Here is a 24,409-nt window from a genome sequence, read left to right on the forward strand (position 1 = left end):
CCAGCACTCGGGAGGCAGAAGCAGGTGGACCTCTATGAGTTCGCGACCAGCCTGGTCTACAAGAGCTAGATCCAGAACAGCCTCCAAAGCCACAGAGAAACCCTGTCTCAAAAAACAACAACAAAAAAAAAACCTCCTTAATGGTGGTGGCAAGACAGTGATGGCGCACACCTTTACTCCTAGGACTCAGGAGGTAGAGGCAGGAGGAGCTCTGAGTTTGAGGCCAGCCTGGTCTACAGACCAAGTTCTGAGATAGCCAACACTATACAAAGAAACCCTGTCTCGACAAACAAAACATTTAGCTGTGTATGTATGTGTAGACACACATTTATGGAGGTCAGAGGAAACTTAAAATAGTTGGTTCTCTCCTTCCACTAAGTAGGTCTCAGAGTTGGGATATACATCATCACATCTGACTTGCCAACAAGTGCCTTTACCTAAACCATCTCTTCAACCCTTAAAAAACAATTTTTAATTGCATAAAATTTTAATCACAGTAGTAAGTGTCTGTAATTAATAAATCATGGACCCGTTCAATGCTGTCCTGAGTATATTTATGAGTCTTAACCCTAAAACTATTTTATTTCTTTAATCATTTGTTAAATGTTCCCCAGGCTGGCCTACAGCTCACCAATATGGTTTGAAGATGGAGAGTGATCTTGAGCCTCCTGAGAACTGAGATTACAGATATGCACCACCATCTGCCTGTACAGGCACTCTGCTGTCTCAGCAATACTCCTGGCCTCTTAAATCTGTAGACGTTATGCAATTAGGAAAACTTATTGGGGGGTTGGTGAAATGGCTCTCTGGGTGAAAGTACTTGCCACTAAGCCTGAATACCTAAGTTCATCTACACACACACACACACACACACACACACACACACACCGAGTCACTAACTAAATGTAATTTAAGGGGAAAGAAGGAGCTAGGCATGATAGTACACACCTTAATCCCAGCACTAAGTGTATCTCTAAATTAGAGGACAGCCAGGGCTACAGAGAGAAGCCTTGTCTCTAAAAGCTGAAAAGAGAAGATAGAAGATTAACTTCTTAGGTAGTAGACAAAGATTGCTGTGAGTTCAAGGCTAGGATAAGTGGGGGCTGGGGAGATGTCTCAATTGAGCTTCAGGACTTGAGTCTGGATTCCTGGCATCCATATAAGAAGCTAGATGTGAGCCGGGCGTTGGTGGCACACGCCTTTAATCCCAGCACTCGGGAGGCAGAGGCAGGCGGATCTCTGTGAGTTCAAGGCCAGCCTGGTCTACAAAGTGAGCTCCAGGACAGCCTCCAAAGCCACAGAGAAACCCTGTCTCGAAAAAAAAAAAAAAAAAAGAAGCTAGATGTGGCTATATGTGTCTATGTACTGTATGTGTCTACAAACCCCAGTGCTGGGGAAACAGAACCTGGAACTTGTTGGCCAGAGTAGCCAATCAGTGGACACCAAGGTTAGTGAAAGACACAGGGAAAAGTGATAGAGGGGAGAGCTCCTGACAGTGACCTCCGGCCTCCACACATGCACACAATATGAAAACAATGTATAGACACAAACAAGCTCACGCACTACACACAAACCAACTCCCTTGGAGCTGTTAAAGTGATATACTGAGTGTGAGAGTTTTAGGAATCAAAAGTACTTGTTTAGTTTATTAAATAATGATCTATTTGGGAAGTTTAGCTTCTAAATGAGTAACATTTCTATACTTCCTTTCTCCCCTCCATTTGGCAGCATCCCTTCCTGAAACTGGCCAAACCATTATCTAGCTTGACGCCACTGATCCTAGCAGCTAAAGAAGCAATGAAGAGCAACCGCTAACACCACTGAGGCCTCGTATCTTTTATCCATTTTCTAAAAGAATTTTTTTAAACATGAAATTGTTACTCTGAGGGGTATAAAGAGACGGTCTGCATCACATGGAGAAAAACAAGCAAACTACTATTTACTAAAGATGACCAAGAGAAATTGCAGTAAGAGGATTATGACTTCCAGATGAGCCCCTGCTTTAGGGTCCAAAAGGAGTCGTGGACTGCATCGCTAGCCTTACATTTCCCGCAGACAGCGCTTGACGTGTGCATGCTGTTGTGATGACTGTCACTACAGTAGATCCTGTTGGTTGTCTCCTTTGGGGTATTTCCATACTTGAATGTCAGATTCGAGTTTTTCTGAGTATTTTGTCTTCTGGTCTTCTCTCTCTTTTGTAGCCTTCCTTTCCCCTGACCCGTTCCTTCTGAATTGTTTCTTTGAGTTCTTCTTGTGCCTAAATTCAAGGCAAGTGTGATAGGAATTATGTAGCTCTTTATATTGGCAAAGGAGCTTGACATGTTTTAACTTTTTATAGAAGTTAGGACCAGCTGTTGTACATGTAGTATTTCAGTTTAAACTGAAAGGGGAAAGTATGTGATTTTTACCTTTTTTAACAAATGTGAAAGAGTCAACTTTAGAAATTCATGGTAGTGAGTTTGACATTTGTTACATGTATAGAAAGAGGACTAATAATCTATATTTATAACTAAATCATTGATACAGAGCAAGAATCCCACTGACTGTATGTTCTTACCATTTTTGTCTTCTCTTCTGCCTGTTTCTCCTCAGATTTGGCTTTAGGAACCAAAGTAATTTGTTCTTCTTCCGCTCAGGCTTTCTGCCTTTAGTGCCGGCCGCTCCTTTCCCTTCTGTTCCCTTGGAAACAAGTGTCTGTATATGCTGCAATTTTAGGTGTTGGTTTTTGTTAGAATCAACCCTATTTTGCATCCACCCCTCCACCCTCTAGGGCAAGTAATAACCATTGAATTTTCAGAATTTAAAAGTTAAGAACTTTTTTCTATTTAAAAGGAAAAATATTTGGGTGTAGCAGAAACCAAGAGAGATGTGAACGTTGGTAAGTTCTAGGCTAGTTGTAATAATGAAATGTCAATATTATAGAGATGAAGTTCATGGTAGTAAACTATAAAGATTCATCTGGTTTACAGTGTTCCCAACCCATTATCAATGTTTTACTGTGAGAGATGAAATAGCAAAGTACGTGGTGGATCATTTGAGGTGTTGGGGGTACTTAAGTTTTTGTTTTTCCAAGCGAATAGAGTATTCATGTAAAAAACTGGAGAAAGAAAACTGCAATGTGCATATTGATAGTAATACTTTTTATTTTAAAGATTTAATGAAAGGTCTGCGACCTATAGCATTAGCTGTTAGCCTGCCCGCCCCCTCCTATCTTTCCTCCCTGCTTCTCATTGCTTTGTTGTTTTGCTTATGGAGGAGGAATTGTCCATTCTACGTTCCTGGGGTCACAGAAGAGAAAGCTCTATGGTCTGCTTCAGACACCTGTCCCTACCATCCCCTTTCAAAGAACTTGACACATGCTTGCCGTTCTGCACAGTACAAATCATGAATGAATATGTTTGCTCTTTGGGGTATTTGGGGAAAGGGTCATAGTTTCATTTCCTGTTGTACCTATTAAGATACAGGATAAGATAAGGTCTCTGGAGTTTTCATAACAGAAAGGTTTTCAATGAAACTCAACATCTAGAGCACTTATTGACCCGTTTTCCATATGAGTTCATTTTTCTCTGAACTATATTTGGCTTTCTACAACTGCAAAAACGAACTGGTTTATTTTTGGTGGGAAGCTGTGGTGCCTCTTGAGCTCCAGATGTGAGCATTGTTTGTAAACAGTTTTATGGATACATTATGATGGTGATGCTGCCAACAAAGTGGGAAGCCAGCACGCTGATGGGACTGGAACTGGTGGTCTGTCTCATGATTGCTCAAGAAGGTGCCCCATGGAGACCACTGGGACGCATGCCAGTGTCCCGCTCTGTGCCGTGACTCCACAAGGGCTTTCCCTCAACAGAAGCAGTTTGGGGTTTGTATTTACAATTTCTTGGATGGTTATTTGCATGTCCATTGCTGGCGACGGACTTTGTCATTCAAACCTGACTCCGAGGTTAAGGGGGCTGCACTGTGTTTATTCTCTCCTGACCTGGACAAACTAACCTGTAATAGTTAATAGTAATGGTTCATTTTGAGATGTGTCATTTTTAAACAAAATAATCTTTAAAGCAATATAGAATTGTGATTTATTAGTTAATTTTAAATTAAAATGTTGAGATTCTGTTGAAAGACAATTGTATGAATTGAGATTCTTTTTTTTTTTTTTTTAATAATTGCCTTCTGTACTCCTTCCGTCATTGAACCTATGTTAGTAGTCCTCTGGTGTTGTTAGGCACTGACCCCTCTTGTTTATTATCTTACTTTGTGGTAGTCCCAAAGATATCTTCTCTTGTCCTTTTGCTGCTTTTAGAGAACACTTACCCTACCTAGAATAGTAAAAGTGACTGCAGTGTTCTACACCATGACCAGCAGCACAGCTCTGCCTTCATTTGCCGAGTTCCTGGAACAAACTAGGAGTCCTGGTCCCTTCAACGTAAAATATTCAGCTGTGTGAAATGTATCTAGTGACCAGTTCTAAACATGCTTTGCCTTTTTGACAGGCAACTTTAAGCTGCCTAGAAGTATTTCTTCATGGACTCATGTGTATACACTGTGTTCTTACAGAATGCTTTTTATTTATTTTTTTATTTTTTTGGTTTTTTCGAGACAGGGTTTCTCTGTATTGTTTTAGAGGCTGTCCTGGAACTCTCTCTGTAGACCAGGCTGGCCTCGAACTCACAGAGATCCGCCTGCCTCTGCCTCCCGAGTGCTGGGATTAAAGGCGTGCTCCACCAACGCCCGCCTACAGAATGCTTTTAAACCTTCTCAGACCATGGTTAGAATTGAAAGACAGTTTGCATAGGATTTTGAATATGAAAATGTCTGAAGCATACTGAGATCTGTAATCAGTAAACTGTGAAAAATGTTCTGAGGCCATCAAGCAGTGGTTAAGGGTGTTGTCTGCCAAACCTAGCCACCAAGATTTGAGAGAGGTTTGGTTTTATTTGGGGGAATGGGGAGACCCTAATGAACATAATTAGGGTTGCTTACCTTACCAGTGGCTAACCATGAAGAAAATGTCTGCCTCCAAGTTCTGGAGGTGGGGTGCTAATGAGCCACATTTACGTACATTCATGAGTACATACATAATTTTGTTTTAATCACTTTTCTTTCAGCACAGTCTTTTCTGCTCCCCAGACTGGCCTTAAGCTCTTCGAATCAAGCAGCCCCCTTACCTCAGCTTCCCAAATAGCCAGGACCATGAACACAAACTACCATACTGGCTTCTAACTTTTTACATCTCTCAAAGCATTTGCCTAGGGACGGTTGAGAAGTGCCTCAATGGCTGATAGCAACTATTTCTGTGACTTACTGTGCGCTTCTCCTTGATGTCTCTGACATTTCCCCTCTGATTGAAGCAAAACCACACTTGCCAACATCACCAGTGACTTCCTGATTAAGCTTACCAGCTCTTTATTTTTGTGTGGGTCTGTGCATGCGTGTGCTCGTGTGCCATCAGGAAGTGCATGTGGTGTGGGTTCATGCAGGTCTGTGGAATGAAGAAACAGAGGCATAGCGGAATCAGCCTCTGGCGAACTACTGTAGCTTAGTCTAGGGCTCATTTATTATGCAATTTCATACCCTTTAGCTAAAGCCAATTTCTGTATACCAAAACCTCTTGTGCGAAGCTCAAAGAGACAATGCCAAAGCAGTTTCTAGCTACAGGACATCTCAGTTTGATGAGTCCTCCTATAACCAGATTTTACATAGGCTTTGAACCTCCAGGAAACTCTCAGATATGATTTACATACTTCAAACAGAAGGTACCCAACACAAAGGCAGGTCCAAGCCAGCTGCAGAGTTCTGCAGGAACACTGGTCACAAGGAAGTCAGAGAACAACTTGCAGGAGTCCCGTCTCTCCTTCACTGTGGGTTCTGAATGACTTCAGTCACACTGATCATAGCTAACTAACTCAAAATGAATGAAATAAAAATGCTGTTGCTGTTTGGGAGAGATGGTCCAGTGAGTTGAAGTGCTTGTTGTGAGCAAGGTTTGAGTTCAAATACCCAGAGCCCACATAAAAGCTGTATAGCCAGCTAATGCATGCCCACTGCACTTGGGAGCAGAGGCAGGCAGATCTGTGAGTTCTAAGACAGCCTGGGCTACACAAAGAACCCTCTCAAAAAAAACCAAAAACAAATACCAAAAAAAAACTTGACTGTGTAAGCATTTGTAGTCTCAGCATGCCATGGGCAGGTAACAGGTAAAGACAGAATAATCCCTGGAAGCTAATGGGGCTTGTTGGTCTGATGTACACAGCAGAAAGAGAGAGACCCTGTCTCAAGTAAAGTTGGTTGGTTGGTTTTGAGACAGGGCTTCTCTGGGTAGCTCTGGCTGTCCCAGGACTTATTGTGTAGACCAGGCCTCTGGCTTCCGAGTGCAGGAACTAAACGTGTATGCCACCATGCTTGACAAGTTTTTGTTTTCTTTGGAAAAAGACTGTCTCAAGGTAGATGATCAACACCTGATGTTACCTCTGACCTCCACCTGCTCACAGTAAAGCCCATGTTTACACATAACTACTCAACACACAGCACACGTGGTATACACGCACAAATTGTTTGGGAGTGGGTTCTCTTTCCACTGTGGATTCTGGGAAAGAGCTCAGGTGTCAGGCTTGGCAATTTTTGTAAAAGATTTATTATGCATAGTGTTCCACCTGTGTGTATGCCTGCAGACCAGAAGAGGGCACTTGCTCTCATTACAGATGGTTATGAACCAACATGTGGCTACTGGGAATTGAACTCAGGACCTCTGGAAGAGCAGTCAGTGCTCTTAACCTCTGAGCCATCTCTCCAGCCCCCAGGCTTGGCAATTTTTATAGCAGGTATTTATCTTTAAGTAACCCTTGTGTAGCTCCTTGCTGTATGGGTCTTAGTTTGGTTAGAAGAGTAAAATGTTGGCTGGGCATTGGTGGTGCACGCCTTTAATCCCAGCACTGGGGAGGCAGAGGCAGGCGGATCTCTGTGAGTTCAAGACCAGCCTGGTCTACAAGAGCTAGTTCCAGGACAGCCTCCAAAGCCACAGAGAAACCCTGTCTCTGAAAAAAAGGAAGAAAAATAAGTAAAATGTTGCATTTCTAGAAAACAAAATTTGTCCAGCAAATCAAAATAGTACTTATATAAACTTGTAACACAAAAGAATGGTTATTTTGGGGTTCCCCTTTGTTTTTTTGAGACAGGTTTTCTCTGTGAAGTAAGGATGGTTACTTTGAAAACATTCATGCATACATATAATTTCCTTTTTTGTGGTTTTGAAACATTATCTACATAGCCCTTGCTGGCCCCAAACTCATATGTAGACAGGCGTATATACCTTACACACATAGCCTGAAGAGATTTTTATGTATTTTTAGTACAGCTGTGTCTGTGACATGTCACATGAGATCCAAGTGTGAGGTTTTGTGGCGCCATGTCAGTGCTCAAAATACTTGGATTTGGGCCATTTTGGATTCTGATTAGGGCTGCTTAACCTGTTCTCCAACACTGCCTGTTATGTCACCTGCTGTCACTGTGTCATGGTCCACAGCAGGTTAAGACGTCTCCTGCTTTGCTGCCTTCTAAAAATCCAAACAGAAAGCATGTCATGCACACTTGTCTTCATACTTAGATTTGGTTTTGCTTTTGAGATAGGGGCTCACTATGCTGGCCTCAACTTAAGAGCCACCTGCCTCCGGATGTTGGAATTAGATTTGTGCCGAGATACAGTGTGAGTGTATTACCGGAGCTGGGGAGATGGCTTTTCGGAGAACCCAGAGCAGTTCTAAGCATCCACCTGTTGTAGCTCACAGCCAGCCACCTTTAACTCCAGCTTCAGGGATCTGATGTCCTCTTCTGGCCTCTGAAGACAGCTACCTGCACAATCATAACAAACAACACAGACACATAAAATATTTAACTTTTTAAAAAAGCATTGCTTTGCCAGCAAGATAGTGCTCAGTGGGCTAAAAAAAAAATGCCATGTGATGATTTGTTTTTGTCAAGTTGCTAGAGTCAGCAGGGAAGAGGAAACTGCAATTGAGAAATGCTCCATCAGATTAGTGTGTGGGCAAGACTGGGCCTTTTTCTTGATTAACGACTGGTGTGAGAAGGCCCAGTCTACTGGGGGCAAGGCCTCTCCTGGGCAGGTGGTCCTGTGCTGTATAAAGCAAACTGAGAAAGTCACAGGGAGGGAGCCAGTAATCAGCATCCATCCGTGGCCTCTGTCCCCTGACTTCAGTCATGATGGACTGTAAGCTGTGAGGTGAAATAGACCCTTCTTCCCCAAGCTGCTTTAGCCATAGTGTTCATCACAGCAGGAGAAAGCAAACTAAGGCACATGCTAGCCTAAAGACCTGAATTCAGGGCTGGAGAGAAGGCTCAGAGGTTAAGAGCACTGGCTGCCCTTCCAGAGGTCCTGAGTTCAATTCCCAGCACCCACATGGCGGCTCACAACCATTTGTAATGGGATCTGGTGCCCTCTTCTAGCATGTAGGCAGAACACTGTATACATAATAAACCTAAAAAAAACAAAAACAGGCTGGCAAAGACCTGGATTCAGTTCCCTAAATCTACAGCAGAAAGAACTGCTCGCCAGTGGATACGCTTGCTTGCTCTCAGACACATGCATCCATGTTTCCCCTCCTTTCTCTCTGAATAAAACTTCAGTTTAAAAATGAATTACCGCCGGGCGTTGGTGGCGCACGCCTTTAATCCCAGCACTCGGGAGGCAGAGGCAGGCGGATCACTGTGAGTTCGAGACCAGCCTGGTCTACCAAGCGAGTTCCAGGACAGCCTCCAAAGCCACAGGGAAACCCTGTCTCGAAAAACCAAAAAAAATAAAATAAAATAAATAAAAATGAATTACCGCCGGGAGTTGGTGGCACACGCCTTTAATCCCAGCACTCAGGAGGCAGAGGCAGGCGGATCTCTGTGAGTTCGAGGCCAGCCTGGTCTACAGAGCGAGTTCCAGGACAGCCTCCAAAACAACACAGAGAAACCCTGTCTCCGGAAAAAAAAAAAATGCATTACCAGCTTTGTGGGGTAGCACAGGCCTTTAATCCCAGAATCATGAAAGCAGAGGTAGACAGATGCGCTGAGTCCAAAACCAGCCTAGTCTACACAATGAGTTCCAGTCCAGCAGGGCATTACCAGTAGAGTAAGGTTGTCTCAAGAAAGAAAAAAATACCAAAAAGGGAGTGGGTTCATTTGTTTTTGAAACAGGGCCTCTCTATGTAGTCCTAGCTACCCTGGAACTAGACCAAGCAAACTCAAAGAGATCCACTGCTCTGGAGTGCTGGGATTAAAGGCGTTGCTGTTATGCCTGGCCTCTGTGTAGCTAGACTGGCCTCAAACTCAGCAACCCTCCTGTTTCAGGCTCCTGAGTGATGAAATGATAGGCATAAGCCCCCATTGCAGTCTTTCCCAATCTCCTTGTTCACTTTTACATTTGTGTGCTTGCATAAACATGACTGTGCCACAGCACGCATGTGGAGATCACAGGATAACTTCTGGGAGTCTGTTCTCTCCTTCCATCATATGGGCTGTAGGAATTAAACTCAAAGCCCTCTAGTCGACAAGTTCTTCAACACACTGAGATATCTTGCTGACTCAATTTCTTCAATGACTTCACTTCCTCTTATATTTAAAAACAAAAGTGCACCCTTTTCAAAAACTACTTACAGGCATAGTGGATTGCTACAAATTTGAGGCCATCCTGGACTACAGATTGAGACCAGAGAAAGACAAATCACCTTCACACCCCAAACAAAACCATGTGGGTGATAAGAATAAGGGTTGCCTAGTTGGTCGTGGTGGTACATACGTATATGCATAGCATATGGGAAGTAAAAGGCAGATCAAGAGTTCTGGGGTCGCCGGGCGGTGGTGGCGCACGCCTTTAATCCCAGCACTCGGGAGGCAGACGCAGGCGGATCTCTGTGAGTTCGAGGCCAGCCTGGTCTACAGATTGAGTTCCAGGACAGCCAGGGCTACAGAGAAACCCTGTCTTAAAGAAAAAGGAGGGGGAGGAGGAAGAAGAAAAGAGTTCTAGCTCCGGGCCAGAGAGATGGCTCAGTGACCAAGAGCACTGACTGCTCTTACAGCGCCCACATGGCAGCTCCTAGCTGCCGACAACTCCAGTCTCAGGACCTGACACCCTCTCTGGCTTTTCCAGGTACCAGGCATGCATGTAGCCCATACACATTAAGACTTTTTTTTTTCTTCAAGACAGGGTTTCTCTGTGTAGCTTTGGAGCCGGTTTCTCTGTGTAGGCTTGGCCTACAGAGTGTCTCCGGAACACTGGGATTAAAGGCATGAGTGTCAGCCACCACTACCCGGCTAAAATAAATAAAAATTTTTAAAGAGAGCCTGGCAGTGGTGGCACACACCTTTAGTCCCAGCACTTGGAAGGCAAAGGCCAGTGGATGTCTTTGAGTTTGACACCATCCTGGTCTAGAAGAGATAGTTCCAGGACAGGCTCCAAAGCTACACAATGAAACCCTGTCAAAAAAAAAAAGTCAGTGGGGATGGGAAGGAAGGAAGAGGAAAGGAGAGGGAGTTGGGGCAGGAATCAGAATGTGGAGACCAAACAATACAAGTAACCAATACAACAGAAGAGTCAGCTGTGCGGAAAAGACCCACTAACCCTGAAGCAAGAGGAAAGGACAACCCAGGTTAACACATTTGGAGCCTCACCTACCTCTGCATGTTGACCAGCTGTGTGGAGTGACAAGGACAGCCCCTTTTTATTTGCCTCTGCTCTGTTCAAGCTGTGGGACACTGTTTTCTTCTTTTAAAAAAAATTATTATGTATGCAGTGTTCTGCCTGCATGTACGCCTGTGTGCTGTAAGAGGGCACCAGATCTCATTACAGATGGTTGTGAGCCATCATGTGTTTGCTGGGAACTGAACTATAACCTCTGGAAGAGCAGCCAGTGCTCTTAACTTCTGAGCCATCTCTCCAGCCCCTGACTGTTTTCTCATTCCTTGAATTAAATTTGGAGCAAAAGGTCAAGCAGTTTTACTATCAAGTTATACAAATATCCAAAGGAAAATTCATTACAGTCCTACCAAACTAGTTCAGAATACAGGGAGAAAAAACAACAACAACAAAAAAAAAACCCACCCCAAATTCTGTAATGAGCAAAGCCATGCAGGCAACTGCTCCCAGCAGCAGATCCCTAATGAGCCAGTTCTAGTGATCTGTTAGATAGTATGGGATATCCTGAGTGAAGCAGGGTTGTGCAAAGTTACTGACATTTTAAAAAATTCATGCTAGTAGATTCAAACTCAGTTACAACTTAAAATACATACTTAAGAAAACTGGAGTCAGCCGGGCGTTGGTGGCGCACGCCTTTAATCCCAGAACTTGGCAGGCAGAGGCAGGCGGATCTCTGTGAGTTCGAGACCAGCCTGGACTACCAAGCGAGTTTCAGGACAGCCTCCAAAGCCACAGAGAAACCCTATCTCAAAAAACCAAAAAAAAAAAAAAAAAAAAAAAAAGAAAAGAAAAAGAAAACTGGAGTCAACATTATTTACATGATGAAGTGACTCTATAAACAACAAAGACTACAGTTAGAATTTGTAAGTAGCAGCTGGCTGGTGGTAGCGCACACCTTTAATCCCAGCACTTGGGAGGCAGAGGCAGGAGGATCAATGTGAGTTCAAGGCCGGGCTGGACCTCACAGAGGTCCAAAACAATACAGAGAAACCCTGTCTCGTAAAACAAAACAAAACAGCAACAAAAAAAGAATTGTAAGTAGCATGGTGGTACAGGTCGTAATCCCTGCTACTTAGGATGCTGAGACAGAAGGATAGCAAACCCCATGACAGCTTGGGCTACAGAGCAAGTCTAGGTTAGCGTCAGTTTTAGAATGAGACGCTGCCTTAGAAAGGGGGAGGGGGAAGAGAACACTGCATATAGTAATTGTGCCTAGTTTGTTTGAGGCCCTGGCCTCAATCCCGGGTATGTGGAAGAAAGAGCTGTAGTCATACACTCAGGAGGCAGATACACCTTACTTAAGAGACTGAAGCAGGAGGATTGTGTCTCAAAAATTCTGTAACAGACCAAAAATATGAATCATCTAGAAATAACTAACAAAACAAAATGTGTAACACTTAGGCTGGAGAATTGACTCAGCAGCTAAGAGCACTGGATGCTCTTCCAGAAGACCTGGGTTCAAGTCTCAGCACCCACTTGGTGGCTCAGAGCTGCTAAGTCATCTCTCCAGCCCTGAACCAATGAGTTTTGTTGGAGTTATTTACAGGAATATGGGTGAGGGTTACTTACAAGAACATAAATTACTCAAAGGCAGCTGCAACACCAAAGCTCAGCCAGCACGAGTGATTGATCACAAAGCTGGGAACTTGGAGCATACTATGAATTCCGGGGATTGAACTGGGGTCTTCAGGCTTAGCAACAAACTCTTGAATACTGTGCCATATCACTGGCCCTCACAGCCACTTTTGAGACTGCAGACGATGCAGGAAGAGGAAAGTAAGCTACGGTTTGCACTCAGTTTGTTCATGCTTAGGTTCCCATTCCTGTGTGGTGAGCCTAGGGACTCACACATGCTAGGCAAGTACTCTACCCCTAAGCTATAGTCTCAGCATCTTTACTTTTTGTTTTGTTTTTTTTTGGGGGGGGGTTGGGGTTTGTTTGTTTGTTTTCGAGAAAGGGTTTCACTATTGCTTTGGAGCCTGTCCTGGAACTCCAGTATATCAGGCTGGCTTTGAACTCACAGAGCTCCACCTGCCTCTGCCTCCCCAGTGCTGGGATTAAGGTGAGTGCCACCAACACCTGGCTTTTTGTTTGTTTGTTTGGTTGGTTGGTTGGTTTTTGGTTTTTTTTTATTCACTTTTTCTTTACTTTTTTTCTTTTTTCTTTTTTTTTTTTTTGGTTTTTCGAGACAGGGTTTCTCTGTGGCTTTGGAGGCTGTCCTGAAACTGGCTCTTGTAGACCAGGCTGGCCTCGAACTCACAGAGATCCGCCTGCCTCTGCCTCCCAAGTGCTGGGATTAAAGGCGTGCGCCACCAACACCCGGCCCTTTTTTCTTTACTTTTTATTTTGAGACAGTCCTGGTATGTTCCAAGCTGGCCTACGATTCACTGTAGCATAGACAGCCCTTGGACGTGTGATCTTGCTGCCTGGCCTAGAATCACAGGCCTGTGCCACCAAGGCAGGCATGCTTGGATTCTTTCTCTAAAAGGTTCTGTGAATTAAACAGCCTTGCTGTCAGATTATAATAAATTCAAGTAGTAACCTGGATGCAGTGATACACCTGTTTTCTCAGCACTCATGACAGAGAGCGGAGAATCAGGATTTGAGGCCAAGTTCAGCTACACCAAGAGTTTGAGATGAGCTTGGACCACATGAAAGCCTGTCTCCAAAAAGAGTATAAGGGCATACGTCCCAGCAGGGAAGGCACTTGGGACCTACATGGTAGAAGAAGAGAAACAATTTCCTTTTTCTTAAGCAGTGTAAATGCTTCATTCTAATCCAACTTTTTTGTGGATTGCACATCATGCATCTGGATCCCACTCATCTCCCTGACCCTTCCCATCTGCCCTCTGCCCTTGCAACCACCCACCAAGATAAAACAAAATAAAATTAGAAGAAAATGAAATCTAATTGAGGCCTCTGTTCCTTCCTACACTATCAGAACTGGGCCCGCACTGGGACTCCTCTTGGATATGCTGTTGTCTGGTGCCATGGAGATCTTATAGTTATGGTCTGAAGAACTGGCCCCTTCATGTGCTCCAGCAGATCATAGATGGGGTGGATGTTGGGATGGGCCAACTCATAGCCCTAGTTCTGGGCCAGAGTGGTTGCTATGTTGGTCAGCCCACCTCTTCCCCATCCTCAACACCAGGGTGAGCTCTCCAGCGCCACCCAGGCTAGCTTGCCCTATGCAGTAATCAGCAGCAAGGGGCAGGGCCAGGAGAGAACCAATTCTTGCAAAGTGTCCTCTGACCTCCACACACATGTACCACACTGCATACACACCCACCTGCCCACAGAAATAAATAAATGTTAAAAAGCTAAAAATAATAAAAATTTTAAAACAGAAAGGAAAGAAAAAGGATGCAGTTCAGCTGGTGAGAATTCCTAGCATGCATGAAATCTTGAGTTTGATTCCAGTACCTCCTAAATGTGATGAGGTAGTGGCTCATACCTACAATCCTACCACTTAGAAAACGGAGGCAGGGCTGGGCATTGGTGGCACACACCTTTAATGCCAGCACTCAGGAGGCAGAGGCAGGTGGATCTCTGTGAGTTCGAGACCAGCCTGGTCTACAAAGCGAGTTCCAGGACAGCCTCCAAAACAATACAGAGATACCCTGTCTCGGAAAAAGAAAGAAAGAAAGAGAGAGAGAGAGAGAAAAAGAAAGGAAGGAAGAAAGAAAGAAAGAAAGAAAGAAAGAAAGAAAGAAAGAAAGAAAGAAAGAAAGAGAAAGGAGGAAAAAGAAAATGGAGGCTGGAGGGCCAGATTTCCAAGGTCACTCATGTGAACGGAGTTTCTGTTCTGCCTGGTCCCACAGCTGATTAGCCCCAAATAAACACACAAAGACCTATATTAATTGTAAACTGTTTTGGCCAATGGCTCAGGCTCCTTACTAACTAGCTCTTTCTTAATTATTAACCCATAACTACTAATCTATCTTTCCTACATGGTTTTATCTTATCAGAGAGTGTCCGGCATCCTATCCTCCCAACATCTACATGGCGTCTCTCCTGAGGCCTTTCTCTCTCTGCATCCTCTCCCTAGCATTCTCCTTGTCTGGTAGCCCCACCTATACCTCGGCTACTGGCCAATCAGTGTTTTTTATTCATCAACCAATAAGAGAAACATATTTACAGAAGGACATTCCCCCATGATCACCTCTTTTCTGTCTAAATAAAAGGAAAGATTTAAACTTTAACATAATAAAATATATATAACAAAACAGTTATCAAGTAAGAACTATAACAATATTTAGTCCATTAACATTTGGCAAAAATTAATGAAAATATTCTATCATCCTATCTTTGTGATCTAAAGTTTTTTTGTTTTTTGGGTGGAGGCATTTTGAGACAGGGTTTCTCTGTAACTGTGGAGGCTGTCCTGAAACTTGTTCTGTAGACCAGGCTGGCCTCAAACTCACAGAGATCTGCCTGCCTCTGCCTCCCGAGTGCTGGGATTAAAGGCTCACACCAATACTGCCCAGCTTAGCCTAAAGTTGTATGTATAACTTATCTTTTATCATAATTAAGGAAAACCATAACTATCTGTCTTCAACTCCATCAAAGACCTCAGAAGGATAACATATAAACTCTAGAATTAACAGAGACATCTCACTGTCTGGACAATCACCCAAAGTTCTTCTTTTAATGTTGGGACATCCATCTTCAGCCCATAGGCCTAGAGTGTCTAGCAAACTTCTCATCAAAGCAGGAAATCCCAGCACTTGGGAGGCAGAGGCAGGAGGATCTCTGTGAGTTTGAGGCCAGTCTGGTCTACAGAGTGAGTTTCCAGACAGCCGGGGCTACACAGAGAAACCCTGTCTCAAAACAACAATTTAAAAATTACATGTATTGTCAGGCATAGTGACACATGCTTTTAATCCCAGCCCTCCAACCAAAACAGAGGCAGGTCGATCTCTGAGTTCAAAGCCAGCCTGGGCTACATAGTGAGTTCCAGGACAACTATAGCTACACACTGAAACCTTGTATCACAAACAAGCAAAAAAAAAATTACATGTATTTGTGTACGTGTGTGTTCTAGTTCTTTCTGTTGCTGTGATAAAACACTAACCAAAAGTGGCTTATGGAAGGAAGAGGGTTTACTTCCTGTTGCACCAGGTCACAGTCTGTCACTGAAGGAGGTTAAGGCAGGAACTCAAAGCGGCTGAAGGCAGGATCGATCACAGTTCTATTCAGCATTACCTCTGACCAAGGAACTCACATCCAGGGAAGTACAATAGAAACTATTCAGTAACCTTGCTTTCTGGCTCACTCATGCTCTGCTAGTGCTGTTATGCAGCCCAGGACCACTAGCTAAGGGATGGTGCCACAGAGAGTCCCCAAAGACATCCCTACAGGTGAATCTGATCGAGGTAATTCCTCAATTGAGGCTTCTTTTCAATGGCACTAATCTGTGTCAACTTATAACGCTAATCAGGACAGTGTGTGTGTGTGTGTGTGTGTGTGTGTGTGTGTGTGTGTGTGGCGCACGCGCTCACGCAAATGCGTGCGTTGTGTGATAGTATTTCCAGGGAGATGTGAACAAATGTTCTCCCTGCAGATAGATAACTATGAACAGTGTGTGTATGTGCACACATGTGTTGTGTGACTGTACTTCTAGAGAGATGTGAAGAAACATACACTCCCTGCAGATAGATAACCATGGACAGACCGAAGTAAGGCTACTACCCAAGTCTAACTCAAGTTAGCCCCCATGCTCCCTGAGCTTATGTAAGTATGGAGGACTGTTGAGAGCCGCCTCAGGTTCCCACTCTTGTGAGCTACCATTCCTTCTGGGTGGGCTTTGGTGATGCAGCTGTCTTTGGGTCATTTCAACTCCTGTAAGTGATCCCTCACCCTCACTCCTGTAAGAACCCCAGTAAAACTCATGAACTCATTCTTTACTGTTGCTCTTGTTCTCTCCTTCTCTCTCTCTCTTTTCAGAGGGTCTTATGTAGCCTAGGCTAGCCTTAAACTCCACATCTTGCTGCTTCCATCTGGCTCCCAAGGGTGGGATTATAGGTGTGCATCATAATGCTTGGTTGTTTTCTTTGTTCTTTTCTTTTTTGAAACAGGGCTTCTTTGTGTAGCCCTGGCTGTCCTCGAACTCGCTCTGTAGACCAGGCTGGCCTCAAACTCAGGGATCTGCCTGCTTCCGCCTCCCAAGTGCTAGGATTAAAGACCTGTGCCACCATCACCCAAAAGGCTGTTTTCTTCCTTAAACTCCAATAAAATTGTCCTTCCTGAGTTTCCTTCTGGCTATCTTTAGTCTACAAAAGTCTTGTAAGAGACTTAGCCTGGAGTTTTTTAGGGCAAAATTTTGCCTGAGCAGCCCCTTGAAGCTAGGCTCTGCCTCCTGTCTGGTGGACAGCAACTACAGAGACTTGTGGTGAGAAGCAGAGAGGACACTTACTCAATGTGGTCACGATGAGGAGTGAATGGGGCCCAGTGACCCCACATCTGTGTTTAAGAGTCCAGCGTCCATATTCCAGGTTCTGACATGAGGGCTAGGTTTAAATAGAAAGCAAGTGGTATGCATAATTAAACAGTCCGGGTTAAGATGGTGTCCACCCCATCCCAGAGTTGCTGTTAGCTCCGGTTCTGATACATCATTAAATTGTCAATTGGAGAGGGGGTGGTGCTAACTCCATAGATCAGTGGTTCTCAAGCTGTGAGTCATGAACCCTTTGGGGAGGTGGGTGTTCCTTTGTTTAAATTACAGGCTCCACGAACCAAGAGACTCATGGTCACTACAACATGAGAAACTGTATTAAAGGGTTAAAACCTTGGGAGGGTTGAGAACCACTGTCTTCATCTGGGGATGGCAGAGAGCCCTGTTCTGTAAGGCTTTATCCTCACAGAATTAAGATTCAAGAAGAGGGCTGGAGAGATGGCTCAGCAGTTAAGAGCACTGAATCTTCTTCCAGAAGACCTCAGTTCAATTCCCAGCACCTACATGGTAGCTCGCAACTGTAACTCTAGTTCCAGGGGATGTGATACCTTCACCCCAATGCACATAAAATAAGGTTAAATAAATTATTTTTTAAAAATTCAAGAAGAAACTTGTCACTGTGCCTCCCACCAGAGCACAGCAGAGTACAGATCAAAATGAAGGCAGAAGATGGCAAGCTTTACTCCAACTTTTAGTTAAGTTTTTGGCACAAGTGAGTAACCGATGCTGTTTGGCAAATGCTTGTAAATGTCTGTTTCAGGACCCTGATCCCCCCAGCTCTACCCCCTACCCCCTACCCCCATGACAAAATGGCTGACAAATCATTAACAAAGAAAATTTAATCTGTGTGTGTGTGTGTGTGTGTCTGTGTGTCTGTGTGTGTGTGTGTGTTAACCATGACAATGCCATTTTGTAAAGTGTCTCCTTTTTGGTTAAACAATGACAGTTCCCAAAACTAAAGTAACTCGTTTGTCTAGATTCTTCCCCCGGTAATGGCTTCCCAGAGATGTTTGTCTATCACTTGACATTCTTTAACCTGCTGCTCATCTTGTTTCCCTAGATACCCCTAGCAACGACCAATCATGGGCCAAAAGAAGAAAATCTTAGTCCTCTTCCCACTTCTGCTTCTCTGCCCTGTGACACACCAGAGGCCCAGTGTGTGGGTCTTTTTCCTGAGTCAAGACGCTGCTGCCCTTGGGGCTGTCTCTCATCTGTCGTTCTTTCCCTTCACATTGCTTGTGGTGGCTCACATGAGGCACCAGGATGTGGGACCTCCTGTTCTCCACTCCCTCCCTCCCACCCTATCCTGGCTCCTCACATGCCCTGCTCCTCAGGCAGCCCCAGCACTGGCTGTCACCATTGTAGTCAGGCTTCCACCTCTGGCTGATTCGACACTGGGCCAGTTTTGAGATTTCTCTCTTCTCTGAGAACTTACATTCCCATCATCCACCAGGTAGACTTCTCAGAATCCTTGGGCAGGGTCTGAGAAATGCTGAAGGAAGATTCCAGACTCAAATAGTATGTTTATTAATATTCTGGCATACATGTGGGGCTGTTCGCCTGTACAAGATGGGGATGACCCTGAGAGCGTGCAGGCTCCTTTTAAGGGCAGCTAAGGGAATTTCAGGAGCGATTAGGTCATCCCAAACATGACTGGTTAAGCAAGCAGCAGTTACATTAGTATACTTTTATTGGCTGAGGTTTTATCTTTGGACATACTTGGATACGTTTTTAAGGGGGTTGCAAGAACTGTCCTTGAGACATTGTGGGGCTGATTCAGACCTTGTTTCTGTTTACTCCCTCATCCCTGAATGTAATTTGTTGATAAATGGCCCTTTGTTCAAAGAGACACCTGTTTGTCCCTCTCGGAGAACTGAAACCTAAATTCAGTTGTAAAAGTGGGAAAGTTTGCCGGGCATTGGTGGCGCACACCTTTAATCCCAGCACTCGGGAGGCAGAGGCAGGCGGATCTCTGTGAGTTCGAGGCCAGCCTGGTCTACAAAGTGAGTTCCAGGACAGCCTCCAAAGCTACAGAGAAACCCTGTCTCGAAAAATCAAAAAAAAAAAAAAAGTGGGAAAGTTTAAACCCTTCACTTGGTGCCAGACAGAACTTCCTCACCAAGATGCTCCTCATGGAGACCAGTGGACACGGCCCTCTTCCTCTCCGTGGGCATCTCAGAGAGCAGAGTGTCTAACTTGTGAGAATGTCCTCCTCTTGGGCCCACCTCCTGCCAGGAAACATTTCCTTTCTAACTCTCTTCATAGCCACAGACAAAAGTCCCGATGGTATGCTTAGGCACCGTCCTTTGGTGTGTCTCTTCACAGAATTCTCCACCCTGGGCCTCATAGGCTCTATTGTGTCAAAATATCTCAAGTTCTACTTTAACACTTCCTGGTCACAGTACATTCTTGACAATGGCCACTGCTGGTCAGAGGAGGTGAATGAAAATGTTCTACAGTGGAAAACGGCTGAGGCTGCTGATTTTCCAACCTTTGTTTGTCTCTATCCCACCTCTTGTCTGGTAATACAGGTCTTTCAGTTTCTCCATGAAAATCCCCACCAGCCTCCAAGTCAACCCCTCTGCCCTAGTTAGCTTTCTGCTTCATTGATAAACATAGTGATCAAAAGCAACTTGGGGGAGGAAAGGGTTTACTTCATCTCACAGCTTCCAATCCGTCACTGAGGGAAGTCAGGCAGGAGCCTGGAGCAGGAGCTGAAGCGGAGGCCACGGAGGGGGCTGCTCACTACAGTGTTGTTAGTAGCTCACGGGCTTTGGAGGCCGCTGCTCACGACAGTGTTGTCAGTAGCTCACGGGCTTGCCCCCCCCCAAACTCACAGAGATCCTCTCGTCTCTGATTTCCTGAGTGCTGGGATTAAAGGTGTGTGCCACCTCCATGCAGCTAAGCGCTGCTTCTCTTCTTCCTTTTTTTTTTTTTTTTAAACAAGCCATGTGCACTTGCCCAGGGATAAGCACTGTCCACCTTGGACTGGGACTTTTGCACAAATTATTAAGAATCAAGAAAAGGCCCACAGACTTGCCTGAGAGAAGCAGTTCTCAATAGAGGGTCCCTCGTCCCAGATGAAACAGACTGGTCCGTTACTGTGCAGTCTTCTTCATCATTCCCAATTGTCTGGCCCTCTCCTGGGATGGAACATTCTGGAAAAGTCCCAAGCCTCTATCATCTTTTAGTCATCAAACTCCACGACACGACTTCCCTTCTCCTCTGCTGTTCAGCCTTTCTCCTCGCAGGACCCTCGCATAGCTCTCTTACCCTCCATTTATCCGTGGGTCTGGGACACCTCCCCTCCCCCAGTCTCTAGCCACCATACCTTTACACTAATCAAAGGCAGGGTCCCTCTGCATTTCTTCAAGTCCACTATCCTCTCACTCTGTATGGACTCTGAATTTGAACCTATAATTATCAGACTCCTCAAGTCTACATCCCATGGCCTACGAACTCTCCACACAACACTCCCATTTGGTCATCTGGAAGCCAGACAGCTTCCCCCACTTAGCTGGAGACTTATACCTGCTTGACCAAACTTTGCAATTCCTATTGGCCCAGTGGCCTGCCAATCTTCCACCTCCTCATCCCTCCTTCCTCCTTTAACCTCTCACTTCAGTTCTGGGTCATGACCTTTTCACATTTATTTAGCCAGAGCCTGACATCCAGATGTCTTGGACAGTCCTTCCCCAGGGGTTTCCCTGGAGCCCTCTTTTCTTTAACCAGGCTCTTGCTGGCGACCTGGAAAACCTCAACCCTGTGCCCAGCACTCTCCTCCAATGTGCAGAGCACCTCTTCTTTGAACTGCTTCTACAACTCACCTCCAATATCCTGTGTTCTCTGGCTGACCGGGGATACTTGGTGTTCCTCCTAAGGTCCTGATAGCATCTCCTACACAGCGAACCTTGGTCTCCTCCCCCTCTTCCCATGGCATATCTCAATGCTGCGAAGCTGTAACCCAGGATCTATCTACTCTCCCCAAACCAACCAATCTGAACAGTACCTTGTCTCCATCCCAGGCTTTGGAGCTGGATTCCTAACCTGGAAGTCTTAGCCAAACCTCATTACTAAGCTACTCGTGGTCCTCACAGAACCTCTGGACCCTTCTAGCCTAATCCTCAGTTCCCAAGGTCAAAGGGGCTCTTCCAACTGCTACAGCAGTAAAGATTTTAGACCCCTCTAAATCCTTCATCCTGTTTTTGCAATCTTCTCATAACCCAGTCTTAGTTTCCTTAGTTCTACGGAGAGACACCTCAAGTAATATCTATATATCCAAACAGTGGCCTGCAAATCTAAGCAATAGCCTGCATATCCAATCATGTTCAGTATCACAGGGCTGGTCTAGTCTTAGTCCTTAAGACTCTTTAAAGATTTTTTTTTTAAGCTGGGTAGTGGTGGCACACACTTTTGGAGCAGGCAGATCTCTGTGAGTAAGATCAAGGCCAGCTAGGACTACATAAGAAACCCTGTCTTGGCTGGGGCTGGGCATTGGTGGCGCACCCCTTTAATGCCAGCACTCGGGAGGCAGAGGCAGGTGGATCTCTGTGAGTCGAGGCCAGCCTGGTCTACAGTGCGAGTTCTAGGACAGCCTCCAAAACAATACAGAGAAACCCTGTCTTGAAAACAAAACAAAACAAAACAAAAACAAGAAAAAGAAACCAATCTGTGCTTGGTCCATGCAGGTTTCCGTTACCACATCAGTGAGTGATCCTCCAGCAAGGTACTCCATCACCACAAACAACTCATCTCCTACCAGGTAACTGAAAACAGAACACAAAAAACATACATGGGCTTTTTTTTTTTTTTTTTTTTTTTTTGGTTTTTCGAGACAGGGTTTCTCTGTAGCTTTGGAGACTGTCCTGGAACTCGCTCTGTAGACCAGGCTGGCCTCGAACTCACAGAGATCCACCTGCCTCTGCCTCCCGAGTGCTGGCATTAAAGGCGTGCGCCACCAACGCCTGGCTAAGCATCTTGTTTCTTAACTCTGGGAAATTTTCTGATTCTTTCAAAAATATTTCCAGGCTGGCCTGGACCTCACTCTGTAGACTGTCCAGGAGCCAGAGATCCATCTGTCTCCTCTTGAGTGCTATAGGCACATAGCACCACTCCTTCCTAGATGTTTAATAATCCCATCAAGTTCACAATTGAATTTAATCATCCCAGTCTCACTGGGTAGACCAGGCTGGCCCTCAAATTCATGGCAATCCTCCTACCTCACCCACCCTCTGACTATGAGATTACAGTTATGTGCTACCATGCTCGACTTAAAAATGAAAAGTAGTTTTGAAGTAGAATAAGGTAAAAAGGCCAATTATTAGGTACTGACTTGTTGATTGATTTAGTGATTTACTGTTTGTACTGCTTATTTGCCAAGCATGACTTCACTTGCTAATGAACACAATGGGCTGTTGCTCCTAACAACCTGCTGACTGCTATGTACTCTCACGTGCCTTGCCTGTCTGACTGCTCCACCTTGTGTTCTGGAGTATAAAGTGAGTATACAAACTGGATGGACCTGGGGTCGAAGCCTTTCCAGAGCAGTGCTGGCTTAGGTTTACTGGGAAACCTCCATCTCTTCCTCTCTCATTGGTATTGGAGTGCTTATTCTAGAAGGATTTCCACAACAATTTTATTGAGTTGCATGGGGTGGTGCACACCTGTAATCAATCCCAGCACTTAGGAGGCCGAGGCAGGAGGATCCAGGCTGGTCAGTGCTGCATAGTGAAACTCTATCTTTAAGGAAACAGTCCTGCCGGGCGTTGGTGGCGCACGCCTTTAATGCCAGCACTCGGGAGGCAGAGGCAGGCGGATCTCTGTGAGTTCGAGGCCAGCCTGGTCTACAGAGCTAGTTCCAGGACAGCCTCCAAAACAATACAGAGAAACCCTGTCTCGAAAAACCAAAAAAAAAAAAAAAAAAAAAAAAAAGGAAACAGTCCTTTGGGTGAATGCTGAAGCACCGTACCAGAAAGAGAAATTCTATTGTGAACTTCCTGAGTTCTGGTAGGCCAATTACCACAGAACTGGAGGTCCTTTCCTCCTGGGAAACGTTAAAAGAAGTCGGTTACATTAGTAAGGGGTAAAAATAAACGAGGGAAAATAGAATGGGGACGCCCGGGCCAGTCCAGAGCAGTAGTGGGGGGCTCAGTGGATCGTTCCTCGGCTGTAGAGAACAACTTCCAGTGTTCTGCCTGCACATATGCTTGCAAGTCAGAAGGGGGCACCAGGTCTCATTACAGATGCTGTGAACCACCATGTGGGTGCTGGGAATTGAACTCAGGACCTCTGGAAGAGCAGCCAGTGCTCTTAACCTCTGAGTTATCTCTCCAGTCCCCTTTTTTGGTTTTTCGAGACAGGGCTTCTCTATGTAACAGCCCTAGCTGTCCTGGAACTCGCTTTTTAGACCAGGCTGCCCTGGAACTCACTGAGTTTCCCCTGCCTCTACCTCCCCAAGTGCTGAGATTAAAGGTGTGCGCCACCACTGCCCGGCTTGTTTTAGCCTTTCTGACGGCAAAAGCCTAAAGGGAGCTGATGAGCGGAAGTCGGAAACCTGCCTTGTGGCGCCTGGGCCAACTGTAGACTGCAGTTCCTCCAAATCCTCCGTAGCAGACACAGGCCTTCAGGAGCACGAGCACACCTGGCCTCTAGAAGCAGGCGCCTCTAGCCACGCCCTTCGCACTAGGCGTGGGCGGAGCTTCTGGCGGAAGGGCAAGGAAGGAGGAGGAGGTGACGCGAAAAGCAGGCGCCGGTTTCGCTCAGCGGCTGGGAGGAAGCTCGGCAGCCCCGCCGGCCGCGAGCAGGCCGGAGTCCCGGTCGCTGGCCGGGCTTCTCCGGGTGTGGGTGTGGGCGTGGGCGAGTTAGCGGTCCCGGCCGCTGCCGCGTTCGTCCAGCCGGCGCGTTAGGTGCCGGGAGCAAAGATCGTAGGTAAGTGGGAGCGGGGCCGTCCCGGCGTCCGCAGCGCTGCTGACCAGCCCTTCCCCACGCCAGCTCAGCGCCGCCCGAGGCCCGCACGCTTCCCCACGGCCGCGCTGCAGGCCGCCTAGTGGGCGCTGGTCTCCGGGGACCGCGGCCCTCCTTTCTACCTTGCAGCACGAGCCTTGAGAGACAGACAGACAGGCAGACAGACAGAAAGAGAGAGAACCCGCTTCTCGGGCCGCTCCTCCGGAAGCCACGGGAAGCTTCGCTGAAGCTTAGCTGTCAGGCTGGCTCTCAGCTCTTGCCGAATCGAAGTCCAGGGCTTTGAGTTGATCGGACAGCTTTGC

At 45.7% G+C, this 24,409-nt stretch overlaps 2 protein-coding genes and 1 long non-coding RNA gene across 8 annotated transcripts in view; 2 read left to right on the top strand and 1 right to left on the bottom strand.

Annotated features, from left to right (window-relative positions):
• The window catches only part of Pak2 (p21 (RAC1) activated kinase 2), a 58,391-nt gene extending 54,267 nt beyond the window's left edge, over positions 1-4,124 (top strand). Inside the window, exon 15 of the mRNA XM_040750945.1 lies at positions 1,729-4,124. Within this exon, the coding sequence (XP_040606879.1) occupies positions 1,729-1,815 (87 nt within the window). The 3' untranslated portion in view covers positions 1,816-4,124. The remainder of the gene's footprint in view (positions 1-1,728) is intronic.
• LOC106021253 lies at positions 1,915-21,907 on the bottom strand. 3 transcript variants are annotated; one of them, XR_005878952.1, is made up of 5 exons: positions 21,844-21,907; positions 17,106-17,199; positions 7,713-7,845; positions 5,397-5,479; positions 1,915-2,703 (listed from the first exon to the last, which is right to left on the bottom strand). It is a non-coding gene; the product is annotated as an uncharacterized LOC106021253 (long non-coding RNA). The 3 variants fall into 3 exon arrangements; XR_005878953.1 differs by having other exon boundaries at positions 5,303-5,479; XR_005878951.1 differs by lacking the exon at positions 5,397-5,479 and having other exon boundaries at positions 21,844-21,898.
• A 1,966-nt stretch (positions 21,908-23,873) lies between these two features.
• The window catches only part of Senp5 (SUMO specific peptidase 5), a 35,707-nt gene continuing 35,171 nt past the window's right edge, over positions 23,874-24,409 (top strand). For all 4 annotated transcript variants that reach the window (XM_013114498.3, XM_040750943.1, XM_005071562.4 and 1 more), the window contains exon 1: positions 23,874-24,071. The gene's annotated coding sequence lies outside the window, so the exon portion shown is untranslated. The remainder of the gene's footprint in view (positions 24,072-24,409) is intronic.

The sequence above is a fragment of the Mesocricetus auratus genome, unplaced genomic scaffold (assembly GCF_017639785.1).
Source record: "Mesocricetus auratus isolate SY011 unplaced genomic scaffold, BCM_Maur_2.0 Super-Scaffold_100008, whole genome shotgun sequence".
In the NCBI taxonomy this organism is placed as follows: domain Eukaryota; kingdom Metazoa; phylum Chordata; class Mammalia; order Rodentia; family Cricetidae; genus Mesocricetus; species Mesocricetus auratus.